The 19373-nt window shown below is 33.6% G+C and overlaps 1 protein-coding gene across 3 annotated transcripts in view; it reads left to right on the top strand.

Annotated features, from left to right (window-relative positions):
• Positions 1 to 19373, top strand: part of l(2)k05819 (transmembrane protein 94-like protein l(2)k05819) — a 49085-nt gene that overhangs the window by 25724 nt on the left and 3988 nt on the right. Inside the window, exons 16-22 of one of the 3 annotated variants that reach the window (XM_088226614.1) lie at positions 2040 to 2165; positions 4007 to 4157; positions 5352 to 5489; positions 6707 to 6915; positions 7743 to 7866; positions 15855 to 15977; positions 17834 to 18001. In XM_088226614.1, the coding sequence (XP_088082740.1) occupies positions 2040 to 2165; positions 4007 to 4157; positions 5352 to 5489; positions 6707 to 6915; positions 7743 to 7866; positions 15855 to 15977; positions 17834 to 18001 (1039 nt within the window). Of the gene's footprint in view, positions 1 to 2039; positions 2166 to 4006; positions 4158 to 5351; positions 5490 to 6706; positions 6916 to 7742; positions 7867 to 15854; positions 15978 to 17833; positions 18002 to 19373 lie in introns of those variants that run through there. The other 2 variants (XM_088226615.1, XR_015822341.1) reach the window with 2 other exon arrangements.

Genomic DNA, 19373 nt, shown 5'->3' with positions numbered 1-19373 from the left:
CATTTGCTTTTTTTTATATTTTCTTTTTTTAAATGTTATTCATTCTAAAAATTTATTTTAATTTGCCAATATGTCTTCTTGCTCATACTGATCATCGTGGTTTCGGATGTGACAGGGTTTAATGAATATCCTGTATAGATTGAAATAATATTTTTTTAATATAAAAGAGGATATTTAAAAAACTTACCAACAGTTATAGTGCAATATGTCACAACCCAAAAAAAAAAATGACTTAAGCATGCAGAAGTGTTTATAAATGTATTAAATGTGTGGGAAATCAATCTATGACAGGGTTACGAATGATGAAATCAGGCATGAATGTAAATCTGAGTCAAGTATAATTGATAAGACTAAGAAAGGGTCTCTGAGATGGTTTGGTCAAGTAGAACGAATGGACGACGAAAGAATTGTAAAACAAGTATATATGAACGGCAACGTGAGACGAGGACGACCAAGGAAGACGTGGCATGATCAGATAAACCAAAATCTTATGTCTGGTCATGTCAAAAGCAGACAGAACCAGAGGGCATGTATGACAAGATGTATGGATGTGGAAGAAGCTAGGAATAAATGCGAGGATAGACGTGTGTGGCGGTCCATTCTCTCTGCCTACCTCTACGGGGAAATGGCGTGATGGCAGTAGTAGTAGTAGTTCATGTACTGGCAAATTGTTCAACCCCCACAAAAATTCTCTAAACTAAAAGCCATTGGTTATAAGATCAGTGGTTCAAAAAATTAAAATTTCACTTAAAAACAATACGTCTCAATATCGGTAATGGTAAATATATATTTTTTTCATTAATTACTAAAACAATGCCAACCAATAATAACAATAATTAAATCAGGGTCATTCACTTAGTAAGATAAGAGAGAAAACATTTTTACCCTCTCCTGCAATCTGATTCTAAGTTTGCGATAATTTAACACGAGCTCGTGTTAACAGGGGTGCTATTCTGAACCACTCTCGTGGCACGAGAAAACCGTTTTTCTCGCGTATTTTGTCTGTAAATACACGAGATAATACGGCCACGAGAGCGTTTGGAATACAAGCCCAGAATACGAAGCACGGCCGTGTTAATTTTAACGTTAACTTGCAATAGCACGGACTTAGAATCAGACCGCTGAGGTGAATCTGAGTTGCGACATATTGCACTACAACCATCATTATGATTATCATATTTTTCTTATTTAGTAGGCTGCTTTCTTTTTGTTTAAAACTATGTATATTAAATATATGTTATTATTAAAAAAATGCTTTCACTGCCTCTGTATTCGTTTTTATAATTATTTTTGTTTGTTTTATTTACTTTTTGTAGAAATCTTTTGTATTCAATAAAAAAAAATATCTCATCTAAACCCATGAATATATTTTGTCAATAATGTGTTCCAACCTTAAACTTTGTAAAAACTCACAATAATATCTTGATATTAAATCATTTCTGATCAACTTTAATTTGATTTTTAGAAGAAAACGCAACCTTTCAAGTGTTGACATTAATACTTATGATGGCAGCTGCACGAACTATTGTGTATTGAAAATATGACTTTCAGGAGAGCTGATTAAAGACAAATAATTACCGTTGCTACAATTTTGATTATTTTTAATTTGTAGTAGAGTAAATAGAGTAAATACAGGATTTATAATATAAATAGTTTATTTTAACTCTAACCATACTTCAGGACTCGCAATGGGAAGTCTGACAAGCCCTTTACTTGCAGATATACTTTTAGATGGCATTGAGAGTAAAATATAATTCTCTCAGTTTTGGGTTGCGGAAAACGGGAGAGCGAAACGTCGATTTTGTACCGATATACCGATAAGTCGCACTGAGTATTGTGTGCGGTAATTTACCACTGTAATTTAACCTTTAACATTATTTTAATTAAAAATATCTTCGACTTTTGAAAATTAATTTACTTTAATCAAATTGCATTTAATAATGAATACCATAGTTTATGTAGGTGCCATCAATGTGCTAATAAATAATAATGATGGGTTTAGATGTGTGGCTTCTTACTAACCTAACCTAACCGCTCAGGCCCGCGTCCCCCGCCACATCGCAGAACCTGCCGACCCCTTCGTGCTCGGAGAAGGCCTGGAAGGGGACTTGCGGGGGCAAGACCTGTGACCGGGGAGACAGCTGTGGGGAGTCTTTTCTACACAGGTGGGCCCCCACTAACTCCCTAACCTAACCTTACCCTACATTTATTTGTGCTTTACTTCTGTTAACGTGTTCATTGTGAAATCACCCACTTTGTATTTAATTTTAAATTGCTATCTAATCGATTAAACCTTTTCAGCCCGTTCATTCGTCTTTCAAACACACAAATTTAAAGATTGTTTACTCTCGTACCTACCAAAATTAAAATGTGGCATGTTTGTTTTTTAGTTACCATGTCTCTATTTTTTTTGTATATGTCGGTAATCAGCATTGCATAGAAAAGTTCATTTATAACTTTGACAGCTGACTTCTGCCCGGTTTGTTTGTTTTGGAGCAAATTCCAGTAAATTATACGTAAGGCAAGTTTTAAACATATTTCAGTAAAATTAAATTAATTCGATTGAATAAACATTTACTGTAGAATAATAATAACCTGAGTAATAATTTGCTAGAGAAGCCCTATTGCATAGAACTATTGCATAAAAGCCCTATTGCATAGAAAGAAGCTCTATTGCATAGAACAAAAGCGTTTCAATTTTTTAAATTTAGTTTTTAATTTAACAACGAACAATTAACAGACATTTTTGGTTTGCGATAGCAATTCTCGACCTGAATACCTACGGCCCGTTGTATTGCTGTAAACTGATAATCATAAAATGGTTTTTGTCCGTATGGGTAACTCTATTAGCCAGTGGCATATTATTACTCCTAGGATAATAACACATTTTAAATTAATTTTGTCAGTTGATTATCAGTTTGAGACCCATTGTTAATAAAAAATGAATGTTAAATAATTTCTAAATTATAAAAGATAAAAAGCATTACACATACGAAAAATTTAAGAATTAATTCAGGTCCGAAATGGTTAGACTTAAAATTAATTTTAATTAGGTACAACGTCCTTATGTACCTGATGCCATTATTTAAAACAGCGTATTGAGATATTATTATTATTAATAATACACTAGCAGCTGTTAAGCTGATGCGTGTATATCAAGTGTACATGCTTATTAAACATTATACATTGCTGTGTGCATCTAGTTAACATTCACTGAACTAGCACCAATCACTTTCTCGGGAAGGCCATTCCATTTCTCCACAACTCGGTTTGTCAGGAAGTTCTTCCCGGGGTTGGATGAGATGGAGGCAGTGTTTAGTTTCAATGAATGACCTCTGAGATGGCGGTTTTCATTCATAGTGAACATAGATTTATTTCTTAGAGAAACTACCATTTAAGTTGCACATTTAGATAGTGTCACATTTTTTATTTATTTTGATTAATTAATCATCATTATCCCCCTTTCTGCACCCAGTGGTACATATGGCACTATATTGGCAAACCATATGCAGCGCAGTTCGATCATCATGCATGAAGGTAAAACCAGTCCAGGAACGATGAAATATTTCAGTCCAAAAAACCTTTAAAATTTCTGTCAGGAATTGAATCCAGAACCTCAAGAATAGTAGACGAATGCGTCAACCACTACACAACGAGGCGGACTTATCTCCACTTGATTTCTTTATTCGGGACTTTCGCCCGAGAGCAGCCATCGAGTCGAAAACACTCCTCCAGGGTTCTGGTTCTATTTCACACTCGTTGGAGAGTACAGAAGTGTATTCTTCATCTGCCTGGATACAGAGATTTTTTAGAGGCGATACCTAGTATGTGAAATAATTCAGTCAGATGAATCTCTTCACGACAATAAAGGTTTCAGCTCTTTGACTTCACTAAAATCAACAAATGGAAGAATTGAAGAAATATGGATGTTCAAACATAGGCAAAATGGTGAATGTTACAGTAAAACATAAATGTTTGATTGATTAATTATGCCTGATAATTTTAGTAATCTGGAGTCTTCAAAGGCCTTGAGTAGTTCTGCTCCCGGAGCCATCAACCTCGACCACTCCACAGTGAAGTTCGACAGTGAGACGAGCCACGTGCGCTACGACACGAGAGATGATTCCATCGTGTCACAAACTCAGCAAGCTAACGTGGTATAGTCAATGTTTTCCTATCGAGTGAGGAAGTTCAGTGGCATAGAATTAGAATATACCGGAAGGCGCGTAGAACCAAGTTTGTACACATCGTACCGTGTCCAAAAGTCCCCCCTCTACCCAACATCCGGCCTGCGCGCATGCGTGAAGTGGCCGCGTAATGTTGTCAGACCGTGAACAATATATTATCAAAACACAAATACTGAAGAAATATTCCACAAATCACAACTTATGACACCAAAGTAATTATACGCTAAAACTATACTCACTCACAGATTCAAAAACTACTCCTACTCAAATAAAAGACATAACCCCTACAATACATCACATACAAATAATACAATCACTAGATCCTCAACACAAAGACAACTTAAACTAATGCAAACTAATACCACTTTCGGACAAAGGGATTTTGAGTATTATTCAATAAAAATCTATAACCTACTTCCACTATCTATTAAAACAATTAGTAACAAGAAAATGTTCAAAAAGGCTCTAAAAAAATGGATAGTGGAGCTAGGTAGAAGTAAAATAGATTGTCTCATTCACCCAAACCAATATTGAATCAACTGCTCCACAAGTGTATAGCTTATGTTAGGTTTTTATTATTTTCATTGTGCGTTTTGTAATATAAATAATATAGATGTACATAAATTAATTATAAACATAAATATGTAGTGTTTAAAACTGTCTGAACATTTTGTTAATTATCTCTGTTTATTAAGTTGTCTTTTTTGTTTATTCTCAAATGTAAAAATATTTTTAAAAAAGTATATTCTTAAGTGTCCTCAGCATAATCCCAGTGAGGTCACATTATTTTTATTATTTATTATACTTTGTAAAAGAAAAAATATGAATAAATAAACAAATAAGGTAATTTTGTGTTTTACCACAAAAAATATTTTATTGACTGGACTATAAAAAAAAAACACGTACTTTTATTAGGCAAACATAAAAAAAACATTTAATAATTCAGTAAATTAATACCATTTAATAAGACTTGTTAAAAGAAAGCCGGGTTAAAAATTCAACTACCCTAGCAATACTAACAAAAATTGTATACGTATTCTATTTTTCATACAGAAAATTTCATTTTACTTTGTAAATAAAATTGAAGACCTGTATACCCTTCTCTAAAAATACCTTTATTTCTGCCTATGAATAATTTGGATTTTTATAAATATTTCCTAACAGCCTTCCGGCCAAGTGTCTCAGGACTCCGTCCTTCTTGGGGGCTGGGAGGGGGGCGCGGGGGAGGGCTGCCGCTCCCTGTCCTGTCTCACCGACTCCACGGACCACTCGGCACCAGTCAACTTTGATATGCGCAACCGGGTAAGGCTGTAATTCACTGATAGGCATTGTATCACAAAACTGTTTGAAGCCATTATTTCAAACCGTGTATTGAGAATGTTCCAGAAATACATCTTTTAACTAGAAATATTTCCTTACACAGTGATCGAACAAGCAAAATCCATAGATTTTTAAAGCTAAGTACATTATTTTTATTATTTGGGACTATTTAAATTGGCAGTTTTTCTAGGTGCTGTACGATAAACATCCCAATACATCTAGTTCTATGTACCTCCTATTATTAGGGTTATCGCTGCAAATTGAATAATCACCTTGCTAAAACGAACCTTTCCGAAGCTTTTAGATGTAGGTTCTGCAGTGGAGATGATGAAATATACACATTCTATGTGAATGTGATGCTTTATATCTCAAAAAAGCCGCATCTCCAGGGATCACTGTTTAAAACTGAGGATGTGGGAGCGCTCGCCCCCTACTAAATAGCCTGATACTTGTGCTTTGAGGAGATTTAGTGATAGATACTGAAAGCAGTCACTCTCCACTCAATAGCCCGGCTCTTTAAAAACAGAAGCCTGGAGGGTGAGAATCAACTTATGGGGACCAGACACAATAGATACACAGGTCACAGAATATCGGGAGTTTATTTAGCACTGACCTCCATCATTGAAAAAAGGGCATTCACAACAGTTTAACCAACCATAAAATAATAGACAATTATTCTATATTCTTAAAATTAAAGTGGAACCTCGCAAACCGAGAATAATTTGTTCCTGATTCTTACTCATAATACAAAATACTCTAGAAAGCTGCCTAAAAGCATTTGTTTTGGTGAAAATGCAACACAGCATTATCAGTGAATAAATTTATAATGCGCATAGCCACTGCCTTGTTAGGGTAATGCTTCTCAATGTACAATGCAACAGTTTCCCTTGCTTTCAGCATTTCTCTTATTGCGTCAGTGAAACAAGAGCTAAATACAGGCTAACGTAAAGTTCCGGGGCACAAGCGAGTGGCGTGAAGAGGGGACTTCCCCTTTCTGCGTCACTCATTATGCGAAATGTCGCTTATTTATGGAGCTATTTTTTATAATTTGATTTCTCGTTATCAAATTACTTATCAAACGAGGTGCTCACTAAACAAGGATACTCATTAACACATAATAAAAAATACATTGGACCACTAAATAAAATACTACACCAAGAGTGACAAGTTCTTGACTTAATAAAAATAAATGTGTTTAGGCGAAGCTTCCTCGTGGCATCGACAACATACGTCCTCATATGGAGCAAGTGGACAATGTTCCCCTCTTGGTGTCCCTGTTCACCGATTGCACAGCGAGCACGGCTCGCCGCATGCTCGGCATCATGCAGGAATACGGGCAGGTGGTGTGTGTCATGGGCTCGGCGGCCAACAAGGACAATATGGAGATCTTCATGCAAGCTGACGCCAGGTAAGTTCTCTATGATTCTCGGGAATAGAGCAAAGGCTTGTATTTTTTCAATGTGTTGTTAGGTGACAAGGTCAAAAGCTCAAATGCACGCAATTATGAAAGGGTCCATGCTTGAGAATAAGCCTAAGTGATATAATAACAAATTATGAAATTAGCCGCAGAACCGGATTGGTAGATATCATGGATCTTGTAGTGAAGTTAAAGTGGCAATGGGCAGCGCATGTCACAAGGCAGGATGCCACAAAATGGACTCCTAGAGTTCTGAAGTGAAGATCTTGTGAGACAGAAGTAGAATTGTCACCGAATCCAATATCCAAAATACTGACCCAACACGGATGTCAAATCGCTGACGTTTAGGGAATAGAAGATGACCTTAATTACCCACTCGGAAGTAAAGAGAACACTATGGACAGCTACTATAAAAGCAGTTGCACCTTTAGGTACCATGTGTAGTAGTCGGTAGTTCAGTTCAGATATGAAATAGTTCACACCAGTTCAATGCAGTTATCGCCATTACTCTCGCTTCAAAATGAAATTTTGTGTTTTATTATCCAACATGTAATAAATACACATCTAAGCATAACATTTTTTTCCTTTATCATCTCCGATTGCGGTAGGAGCTCTTTACATCATCAAAATCTTACATATTTGATGTTTATTAAGACTATAGTTTACTTTTTTTTTGCATAAAATCAATTAAATAACGCTGATCAGAAATGGAATTTTACATGCTGCATTGTCACAGAGGTATCAAATTGTTTCAAATGTACAATCAGAAAGTCAAATAGTGTTTTAAATATTGGTTATTATAATTTTATTGTTGGCAGTATCGCAGTGGAGCCCCTGTATCCCGTCCTCTGCCAAAAGGTGCCCCCCTACAGGCTGCCCCCTCGCGGCCCAGGCCCCATCGACCTGGCTCGCACACTGAACTCTATTCCCTGCTCCATTTCTGTAAGTTTTTCTTCCATATTCCATATCCTTTACAATTAATCAACACTCAATTCTAGACTACCAGGAAAACCAACAAAAAAAAAAAAATTAATGCACCATTAAAACTATTATAGACCCTTATTTAAAAACAGACGATCTTTGCCTGGGGAGCAATTACAATCGGAAGATACAATATTGACCCTGTATCTTCAATTTTGATAGTTGAAGAAGATTCTGACAATCGGTAGCTATTGAGGGCTGCTGTACCTCATGGTATACTTATCTAAGCACAGGAAATGAGAAAAATCACATTCATGTGAGCACTTTTTGCTTTTATTGCAATTTGTTTGTATTTTAAGCCATTTTGAGGTGGATATTTTTTTTTACTAGTGTTTTTACAATACGAAGGAGGAACATAAGTATATTTTACATAGAATTAGAATAGTCCAGAAACCGCATACGCGCATCAAACTGAATCCGACCAAACTACTCACAGATGAGTAGTTTTACGTTTTGACCATTGGGTACCCTGTAGACGTTGCTTAGTACGCAACTGCCAATTTAAATTCAATTATGCCGTGTTGTGTCATTTGCAAGTATCAAAATACCGTTGGGATTAAAGGGGAATACGGTAGGATCACATTTCATGTGTAAGAAGTAAATTCACAAGAAATATTATTTAAGAATTCAAATATTTTACCATCTGTCAGATTGTTAAATAAAAGTTTGTGGACATTTTGTTAGTATTGCCAGGGTAGTCAAATTTTTTACCCGGCTTTCTATTAATAAGCCCCAGTGTAATATTAAACATTATTAATTACTAAATGATTATTTAATGATATTTTTTTTACGTTTTCCTAATAAAAGTATATGTTTTTTTTATTGTCCGGTGAGTAAAATATGTTTTGTGTTGAAATATAACATAACATAACACAAAATTACCTTATATTTGTGTATATTGTTCACGGTCTGGCAACATTACGCGGCCACTTCACGCATGCGCGCAGGCGGGATGTCGGGTAGAGGGGGGACTTTTGGACACAGTACGATGTATATAAACTTGGTTCTACGCGCCTTCTGGTATATTCTAATTCTATGCTATTTTAATTTGATTTGTTGACAGTCAAGATGTGAGGTAGTTACTGCTCATGCGTCAGACTTATGGTGCAATGACAATACTTCGGAAGAAATATTGCCGCTGTGAAAAATAAATATACTTATTTATTTATTTTCTATCGATAGACATAACTTCCTGAAAACATGCATCAACATTTCGGTAGATAAAGATAGTAGAAAAGTTAAGCATAGCGTTTGTAATTCTCCCTAGTGTAAATAATTTACTGATAGGTAAAATTCATAGATAAAATAAATTCATTTTCTGCTTGGTTGACTACAATCTAAGAAAAAATTGCCAGTTAAAAGACAGATACAGGTAACCCTCCTACAACAAGGTAGATAGGTTCCTATAAAATGCCGTGTTATTTAAGAGTCACAGCCAGTAAAAAAAGGAGGGTTAGATTCCAAAACATTTTTAAAAAAAATTCTGTTATTAAAAATTTAATTAAATGTGATTAATAACAAATCACAACAGAGATGGAGAACATTTTAGAGAAGGGAATATGGAATCTAGGCATTTACAGTTGTTGAATTAACTACCTGGTAAAAGAAGAAGTATAAAAAATTGGAAAATTGTTTTCAGGCGTTGCCTTGTAGGTGAATTGGTTCAGCCGGATGAATCTCACCCACATGATAAAGGTTTCAGCTCTTTTGCTTCACAAAAGTCAACAGATGGAAGAGTTGAGGAAATGTGGATGTTCAAACATAAGCAAAATGGTGAATGTTACACAGTGTGTAAAGTGGCTACTTAAACCAGCCAATGACAGGCCATAAGCCCTGTAAATGCCTAGACTCCCATATTCCCTTCTCAAAAATGTATTCCCTCTCTGTTGCAACAAACTTAAATTATTAAATTTGTTTAAAAATGAATACCCGTGTTTGATAAATACTTCTTTTTAAAATTTTTAGGTTCATTATCATCAAAGCTTTTTTTAAATTGTACAAATGTAAAATATTTTTTCATCCCTTGTGTATATTGTGTACAAACTGTTGATTAAGAAATTTGGTTTTATTTAATATTTGCCTTCCAAGATTGCTAACAAGATAAAAGGAGCCCATATAAATGACGAGGAACCAAACCAGAAGGTATTTTCCCGTCGCAATTACAATGGTTACTTTTAGATTCATATGTGTACCCAATAAAATATCACACTTGCATGTCTTTACAAATCTGTTTCAATAGCTATTAATTTACAAAAAGCCAATAGTGTAATAAAATGGGCACTTTTATAACCCTGTGATTATTTTTTAAATCCCAAAATAAATTAAATTAAAATGTTATAAATAGTGTTTCTTTTCAATCTCAAGTAAAATTTGAAAAATGTTGGCTGTAGTAAATAGTAACCATAGATTATTTTCATTTTCAAATTTGGAATATTCCTTAACATCATCTCAAAAGTGTTGCCAACTTATACCTCGTTCAACTACAGTTCCTCTAGAATGTAATTATGTATTGTATTATTGCCAGTACTAGTCAACAAATATGGCGACTATTTATAACGCTATGGTAATATCAATACAAATATCTTGACGAACTTTTATTAAATTAGAAATATGTATATGCATATATGTACATACATAACTGTAGTGCATAAATCACACCCACACAATAAATATATGAATGCAGGTTTGCTATTTTATAATATAACACTGACTAATTCTGCTTTATATGAAGAAAGGGCAAAACTTTGTTTTATTTTAAAATACTGCCATTGTTTAAAAGGGAAAGGATGAATTCCATGTGTTTCAAAATACCTTCCCATGTATATGCTCTTTCTTCTTATCACTGCAGAATCATACTAGAGTTGCATTATTTGTTATTGTCATTTTTAATAGAATTTAATGTGAAATAAACTACTATGATCATCTAAAGATGTCCGCCAGAGTGAAAGTGCTTGTAGCAAATGGAAATGTGCCAAATAATTTCTGTACTTTTTATCCTTTAGGATAAACCAAGGGAGTCACATTGAACGAAGTGTTCAGTTAACAATATTTTGTGATTGTGCAATTTCCAAAACATCATAACTTCTGAACCAAATGAGATAATTTCAATTTATATAAAACTTTCAATGTAAAATAATTATTATTTTGACAATAATAGTATATATAAAAATAGCATATCTGGGACTACTGATGTTTTTTGCACTAAAACAAAGTGGACTTCAGATTTTTATTTCAACTCAAAAATGCATTTTTATGACGAAGTGGCCTTTGGTGTTTTATTCACGTATTATATAGCTTATTGCGATAATTTCTGCATTTTTAACTTAAAAACGGCAAAAAATGGACTCTCGTGTTTTATCCTCTAAGGTGCAGATTGAAATTTCCACCTAGAATTAAATTAGTCAAAAAAGCGCACAGTATAAAGCCAAATAATGCTATTTATTAATAAGTATGTAGAAAATTAGTCCAAAATACATAAGAGATCTGATAAAAAAATACACAGAACATTTGAATTTTTAATTTACATTTATGAGCCTATTTTTTCGTAAATTGATGCACGTGTTTATAATTAATCGTCAATTTTAGATGCGTAGTTGGTTTTTGACAGACAACCTAGTAAAATCTTTGGTGTGATCGGCAAATTTTCAATATTATTCCAGAGCATAAATGACAGACGTCCTCACTTTAGACTTGCTACTTTTTTGCGACTTTTTGACATAATAAACCTGACCGAGTCACCGTATTCATTGGACATAGCCTGCAACTTTTTCCTGTTCACAAAGTTCCTGTTACTAAACGTCCAACAGCTTATTGGCATTATCTGTGATTACTTATAAGAAGAAAAATTAAACAGAATTTTTACAAAAAAACACAAAACACTCGAGGCAGTAGTTATGTATTCACTTTACTTGAATGTCAAAGAGTACTTCATTATTGATTTTTCAGTACTTTTGTATTTTAATGTTTAACTTAAATTTGTTCCAATTATTTGTCACAATATAATATTCTCAACAAAAAAAATATATCATTTGATTCTGTAACTACATACTCGACACATTAGCTTTCTAAAAAAGTTTCATGGTTTCTCGGATTGCTAAGGGCTATTTATTTTTGTTTTGAAATAGAGCAATCTCTTAATCTGTCTTCATTGGAGAAACGTAGAACGGAGATGGACCTTACATGCATTTTTAAAATACTTAATGCTATAAGTGATGTCCCATCTCTGTTGCGATCATTTTCTTTTCATGTTCCCAACCGTGTCACCAGAAGTCGAAATCTGCTGTTTATCAAATCTTCTAAGAGCAACTTTTGTTTTTATGCCTCAATGTCAAGAATATGTAGATTAGTTGATTCGTCACACAACTTGGAATTCTTTGGGATAGATCTTCCGGCTTTTCGTTGATCTCTTTGCCACTAACAGATGACAGATGGGATGAAGACTGATTGGCATGGGTCAGCTCAAAGTCTTATATGTAGATTGTGTTCTTGAATATATTGTATACCATTACTTTTTTGCCCTTGTTTGTCTTTACTGCATAGTTTTATGTTATTTTTTTTCAGTTTCTTGTACATATGTTTCTTCATATAACTGTTGTCAAAACCACGGGCTTAGGCCGTATATATAATAAATAAATTAGTTAAGATTATTACATATGTTAAAATCTAGTACCACTACTACCACGCCATTTCCCCATAGGGATAGGCAGGTAGGATGGACCACCACGCATGTCTATCCTGACATACATTCCTATCTTCTTCCACATTCATACATCCTACCCTTCGTTTGTGTCTGCTTTTGACACGACCAGACCTCCAAGCCAAGGTCCTTAATGTATCGGGCCATTAGGTAGAGGGCGAGCGCTTTAACATCATCAGGACAGCAAGTGATCCCCCGAGGATGCGGATTCTTTTGTGTCAGTGACTCTTTCGTAACCTTATCAATTATAACCGTCTCAGATTTGCATTTTCGTCTGATTTAATCATTCTTTCTGTCATAAATTGAGATACTTTCAAATATTATATTATTTGCATTACAAAACCAAATTATATTATTGCATGCGGATTTTTTTTACACACAATAAAGAAGAGAATTGTAGGTATGTTCTTGTAAACATTTTTTTTTTTTATATAAACAAGCACTGAATGTTTTTATACGCACAAGCACATTTTCTTTGATTGGTATTAATATTTCATTAATATACTCGTACATACTTCACTTCATCAGATTAGCTATTTTATTATAATCAATTCAATGTTTGTACTGCAATTTTTAGTAGGTACATATTTTACTAATTTGGCCATTCATTCTATCTTTTCTTAGTTACTGTCAGAAAAAATCTGTTATATAACAAAACTCAATCATAAATCGTATCAATTGAAATACGTAGATAGTTTAAAAATACATTTAATTAAGATCTTTGTTGGTTGGTTGACACCAACATTATGTCTATCAATATTGCTATTGATAGAGCCAAATATTATTATTTGTGCATTTCAAAGCATTAGCTTTGTGGTAAAAGATTTAAACTAAAGTAAAACCCCCTTTTTATGTTTTTCAAGTGAGCAACAAAATATCTAAAACTGGGGGAAACGCTATAGCGAGGAAAATGGAATTACATAAAAATAAAATCAATGTATATTGATTGCCAGAAAAAATGTAAAAACTGTCATCATTAGGGATTATGAATATTTTTACCTACTTTAAATGATTTCACTAAAAATATTTCATATATTTTCAATTACAGGTTTTTTTTATTGAATTTTTCTTAAATTTTATTTATATTGTATAACTTTTTTACTATAGCTGCAGTTGGTTTATTGGTTAGATTCTTTTAGAATACGTAGTACGTATTATTGACTAACATTTGTTTTTAAACTGTACATGTAGTAGATTTACTTACAAATATAACATAAATAAAAGAAATATTCATTTTAAAAATGGTTGAGATAATTATTACATAATAAATGCACATAGAAAGTTTATAATTTTTACTATTTTTTAGCAAGGATTGGTCAGAATAATGTATGATAATTGCCAGTCCTTAGCTTAGTCTATGTGATGTAACTTTGTTTGTATTATAATAATTCTGTACCTTAAACCACGGGAGTCACATAGAAGGAAAAGTTCAGGAAACAATATTTTGTGATTGTGAGATTTCCAAAACATCGTAACTTTTGAACCAAGTGAGATAATTTTAACCTATAAAGAACCCCCAATGTCAAACAATGATTTTTTCAATAATAAAAATACATATTAAAATAGCGTATTTGGGACTACTGATTGGACTTCAGATTTTTATTTCAACTTTAAAAAACATTTTTACGATGAAAGTGGACTTCGTTGTTTTATTAATGTATAAAATAGCTTATTGCGATAATTTCTGTATTTTTAACTTAAAAAAAGTGGACTTCCGTGTTTTATCCTCTAAGGTACAGAAATGTATGTTATATCTCAACAACGTATAATGAAATAGACACGTTACAAGCGCGTAGTAGGCGACATTTCAATTTGTGGGTCCTGATTCTCTAACACACTTTTGTCATGATGGGACTATGCAGAAAAATGCGATGGCACGATGGTGTATAGTGAGAAAATTGTTTAGTCACACTGCAAATATGAAAAACAGAACAGGTTTCGTTTAATTCATAACAATCAAATTTATAGAATAAGTAGATAATAGGTTATATTTTAAGCACATTTTTAACAATGCATAAATAATAACATTGACAGCCAGTGTCAGTTATGGTAAAGAGTTACACAGAAATATCTATGTATAATATTTATCTCTCACACTTATGTTAGCGCGCATATCGTGATTTGAGTCACAATATTTGCTGAATCTGAGATGGAGCTAGTAGAGAAATAACGTGTGTATTTATTGTACGTCAGTGATATATACATACATATCTAATTTTCCTATACTAATATATTTGTGTTTGTTGTAGCAAAAATATGTTTGAATTAATTAAAACAATTTGTAATTAGTTTGTATGTTGTAGTCAATGAGTTAAATTTTTATTTATGATTTTCATTTTACTCTTTCATCCTGCATCATGTGACAGTTCTGTTACAAACCGTTTCAGTGCTTACAAATTCAAAATAAACATCGAAGTTCATTTAAAATCAATTTTACCACAGGTACACACCATTCAATGCAATTGTAGTACATTTTCTCATAAACAGATAATCACACGACGATGTTGGTTTTCTAAAAAGTTAATTTAAGATTCACTCTTGAAATATTTTAAAAATCGAAAAAAATATTTATGTCTGCTATTTAGTATGTGCATATTTTGTGCTTGGTTAAAATAAGCGAAACAATTGTTTCAACATATTTCATACTTCTATGACACTTGAGAATACTTTGAGGCATTTTAAGAAATGTGACATATCTGTCACTCCAACTTTTTACCGTTTTTTCATTTTACAATGAAAATGTTGAAAAACTAAGGAATACATGTTTCTTTATTTGCAAAATGCTACCAAAACACCCAGTATTTTTATATTTTAAAGAAGTTGAGTTATAAAGTGTTCAAATATAAAAATATTGTCAAAATTAATTGTTAAAATATAAATGAACAAAAATATAATATATTTTTATTAATCACCACATTTTCATAAAATCATGTCCATAAGCATCCGAAAGTTATTTCAAATTTATACATTTTTACAAACAGTCTGAAAAAATATGGCATATTGTTCCAAGTAAATAGTCAATAGCTGGCCTGCATTTTGTACATTCAGCAAATTTCACAAATCCAGTTTAGAAATTTTATTTAAGCCTGGTGAAGTGAACTAACTGATATTTTCAATGTGAAGTAAACTCATTGTATTACATTTCTGTTATCAGTATAATTCAAAATCATTTTTTTCAAAACAAAAACAAAACATCAATGTCAGTTAAAAATATTAACACAAAAAAATATTCACATTTTAAAAATTATGACAGGAGACTCGCGAAGCAGATGTTTCTCTATTCTCTCTCGTGACGCTGGCCAGGCACCTCATGCTGTCTCTCTGGAATGCTTCTCAATACTGGCTCTGTGGACTGTGTAGTCTCACCATACTTCAGGTATTTCTGATTCTTTTCTTTGTTTTGAAAACATTAAGAACATTCGGGTATTGCAATAAGCCGATTCCACCGTTCATGTATTTATCGATGACCTCAAAGAAGATTCAATGCAAATGTAGTTTTTCTGGGTTAATATCTAAGTCAATCCTACTGCAATGCCAGCAATTTGTTTAACCTTATGTGATGAGGAAATTCAGTGGTTTTTTATATATTTAAAAAATATATATATCGTATTATCAGCGCTTTAAATTTTTTAAGTTTTCTATTTCTGAAATTACTCCGCATGTGACGTCAGAGTTTCTCTTCCGCTTATTCTCTGTCAGTTCTGCCGAGTGGTCCGTTTACGATAAGTAAACTGGATACCTTTCATAGCTCTCTTATCATCGATTGATTCATATGGACCGGTGACGTCGTTCAAATTAGTTTGTTTTTTTTTTTTTTTCATACATTTTCAAGAAACTAAGCTTATAATTTAATGCTCTAATTTTTACGGCCCACATGAAAACATTTTTGTATCCGATTTCCCGTAGGGCTGAAGTTCCACATTAGGTTTTGTACCATGTCGCAGCCGTCGTTATATGCAACTTCTGAATATTTAATCTGTATTGTATAGGTAAAGGTCCACTTTCCTTTCATTTATTTGTTAAATATCAAGATGATTTTAATCACATCCCACCATCTGTTTATATCGCGGGATGGCTAAAGCTGATTTCGCATGCACTCTGGTGCTCCTTTCATCATCATCATTCGTAGTTGGAGCATATGGTGTCCACGAAGATCCTCCAGGCATCTCTGTCGGCTGCCAACTCATGTGCTTCCTCCTGAATCAGGTTCGCGTCTCGTAATTCTGATATGAACTGCCAACGAACAGTCGGCAGTGGACGTCCAGGACGTCGAGAACCTGATACCTTGTAAAGTAGGCAGATGTGGTTAAGGCTCTCGGGAGGCATACGCAGTACATGGCCAAGCCAACCGTATCGCCCCTGCTGGATGACAGTTGTCACCGAAGTTTGCTCCGTTCGTTCTCTTATTATTTCATTCCGCACAAAGTCGGGTTGTGGTCCCGTGGCTAGTGTCTCGGACTCACAGACCAAAGGTCCGTGGTTCGAATCCCACTCTACCCCAACTTGATTCCATTTTCTAATAGTGAGTTATTTACAACTCGTTGAGAATGGCCCTCAAAATTAAATATTTGGGTAAATTATAAGAACGCAAATATTTCTTTTCCATAAAAAAAAAAAAAAAAAAAAAAGTCAAAGACTGAGACACCTATTTTCAAAACTCAGTATTTTGCTGTTTTGGGCCTTAGTGAGGTGCCACGATTCGCATCCATAGAGGAAAATAGGTGTTACGCAGGCGTTATATAGGCGGCATTTGGTTTTCACTGAGTAAATATTTGATCTCCAGACAGCCTTCATACTGTTGAGTGTGGCCCCTGCTATTCCTAGTCGCACTTCCAGTTCTTTTTTAAAGCTGCCATTTTCTGTAACATATACTCCCAGGTATTTGAAACTCTCGACCCTTTCGATGATTTGGTTTGACAGAGTCAGGGGATTTTGGGCAGCAAGGCATGAAGTGTTACACAGTACTGGTGCACCTTTCTCTCATTGTAATCTTTCTGGCAGTCTGCCCTATGTCCATCTTTGGGAATTTTTACAATTTAACTTGTAAATGCTGTTGGTTGAGAGGGTTCTGGTTTTTTTAGCTGATTTCTAATTATTTTAATACGTCAAAAATTGTTTTAATGGCTTGTTTTTGAAGCATTTTTTGCAAAATACTGTTGAGAAACGTTAGGGGTAAATTTACTATCTAAATTATGCAGGGGTTTTTAAAGCCAGATTTATACTATGTTATAGATGCTCTGTGTGCTGTGTGGAGTGCCACCCATCCTGACTCCGGGAGCCGTCCTGTGGGAGATCACAGTAGTCCTCCCCGCTGTGGCAGCCACTCTGGCTCTTGGCCCCGTGGATCCCACTGTAATGGCTAACGCTACTAACAAGCTATACACACGCATCAATGCTAAGGTATTACTGTCATCAGTAATAAAAATAATCCATATTGTCAAAAGCTATAGCCTTTAGGTGTAGGTATTAATTCTTTGCAGTATGCATTAAACAGCTTTTTGAGCAATAAAGTAATAATGCTTTGATGCCGGTTTTGATTTACATAATGGAATCGCCAGCATCTGGTTCTTCCTAACAAACTTGTGCTAATTATCTACTTGATTAAAAAAGCCTCCTTATATTATATAACAACGAATATGCAACTAAAAATATACAAATCCTATATTAGACCAACTCTCTAATATGGGTTTTATTTTAATATTTTAAAATCAATAATTTAAAAAGCCTATTATTCAATTGTACAATCTATGTTACACTATGGTATTTTTGGATTGGGTGGTGCATATGCCAATATATTAAACCCTCTTAAAATAGTACAAAGATTCATTATTATTAGAGTAATTTTAAAGAAACCCTCAACATTCAATGCGGAAATTCTATATAAATTATTCAAAGTTCATACAGTAGACACTATTTATAAAATAAATTCCACTATACAAACTTATAAAGAAGAAAAAATAAAAGAATTTGAGATGGTAAGTCACTCAGATACCAAAATAATATTAAAATGCCTAAATTCCACATAAGTCATGTTCAAAATAGCTTCGTCTTCAAAGGTATCAAAAATTACAATAATCTCTAATGAACTAAAAAACGAATATATCAATAAATAAAGTCAAAGTAAATTTAAGGAAATTTTTTAAACCCGTGTAAAAACTGCATTCTATTTTAATTAGGATTAATGTATTATCATTTTCTGTTTTTATTTTTATATCCTACAAGTTTTTTTTTCTCATATTCAAAATTATATCAATTCTAATAAATAATTAACGATAACAGTGTAAGTCACTCTCCAAGCACAAGAGCTAGTCTCTTTTTTGGAGAGTTATAGTTATAACATTTACTAGATGTATAACAAAAGATTTGTATTATGAAAATATATTGATTAATAAAAAAATAAAAAAGATGTGGAATCCTTATTTGGTTAAGGTTATTAAATTGCTGGAAAGAGTTTGAAGTCAAGCCACAAAGCTGTCGCTAAGCCTGCAACAGCTTCTGTATGTGCAGACTGGAAACTCTCGGTCTCACAACGCTGCCGGAACGGCGAGAAAGGGCTGACTTGATACAGACATATAAAATACTCAGTCACTATAGCTGCCCAAATTTTTATTTTATGTTCAAACTAAAACAAGATGCTAGACTTTAAGGCCACAGTCCCAGGCTGGTGAAAACCAGATTTAATCTAAACTCACGGAAGCATTTCCTAAGCAATAAGGTTGTTGATGGTAAAAATAAACTGCCACTAGAGCTGGTCTCAATTTGTAGTCTCAAT

Source organism: Micrasema longulum, unplaced genomic scaffold (genome assembly GCF_059751315.1).
Source record: "Micrasema longulum isolate JH-2025_06_02 unplaced genomic scaffold, ASM5975131v1 h1tg000452l, whole genome shotgun sequence".
In the NCBI taxonomy this organism is placed as follows: Eukaryota; Metazoa; Arthropoda; class Insecta; order Trichoptera; family Brachycentridae; genus Micrasema; species Micrasema longulum.
The sequence above is the reverse complement of the archived record's forward strand: the minus strand, read 5'-3'. Positions and strand labels throughout refer to the sequence as shown.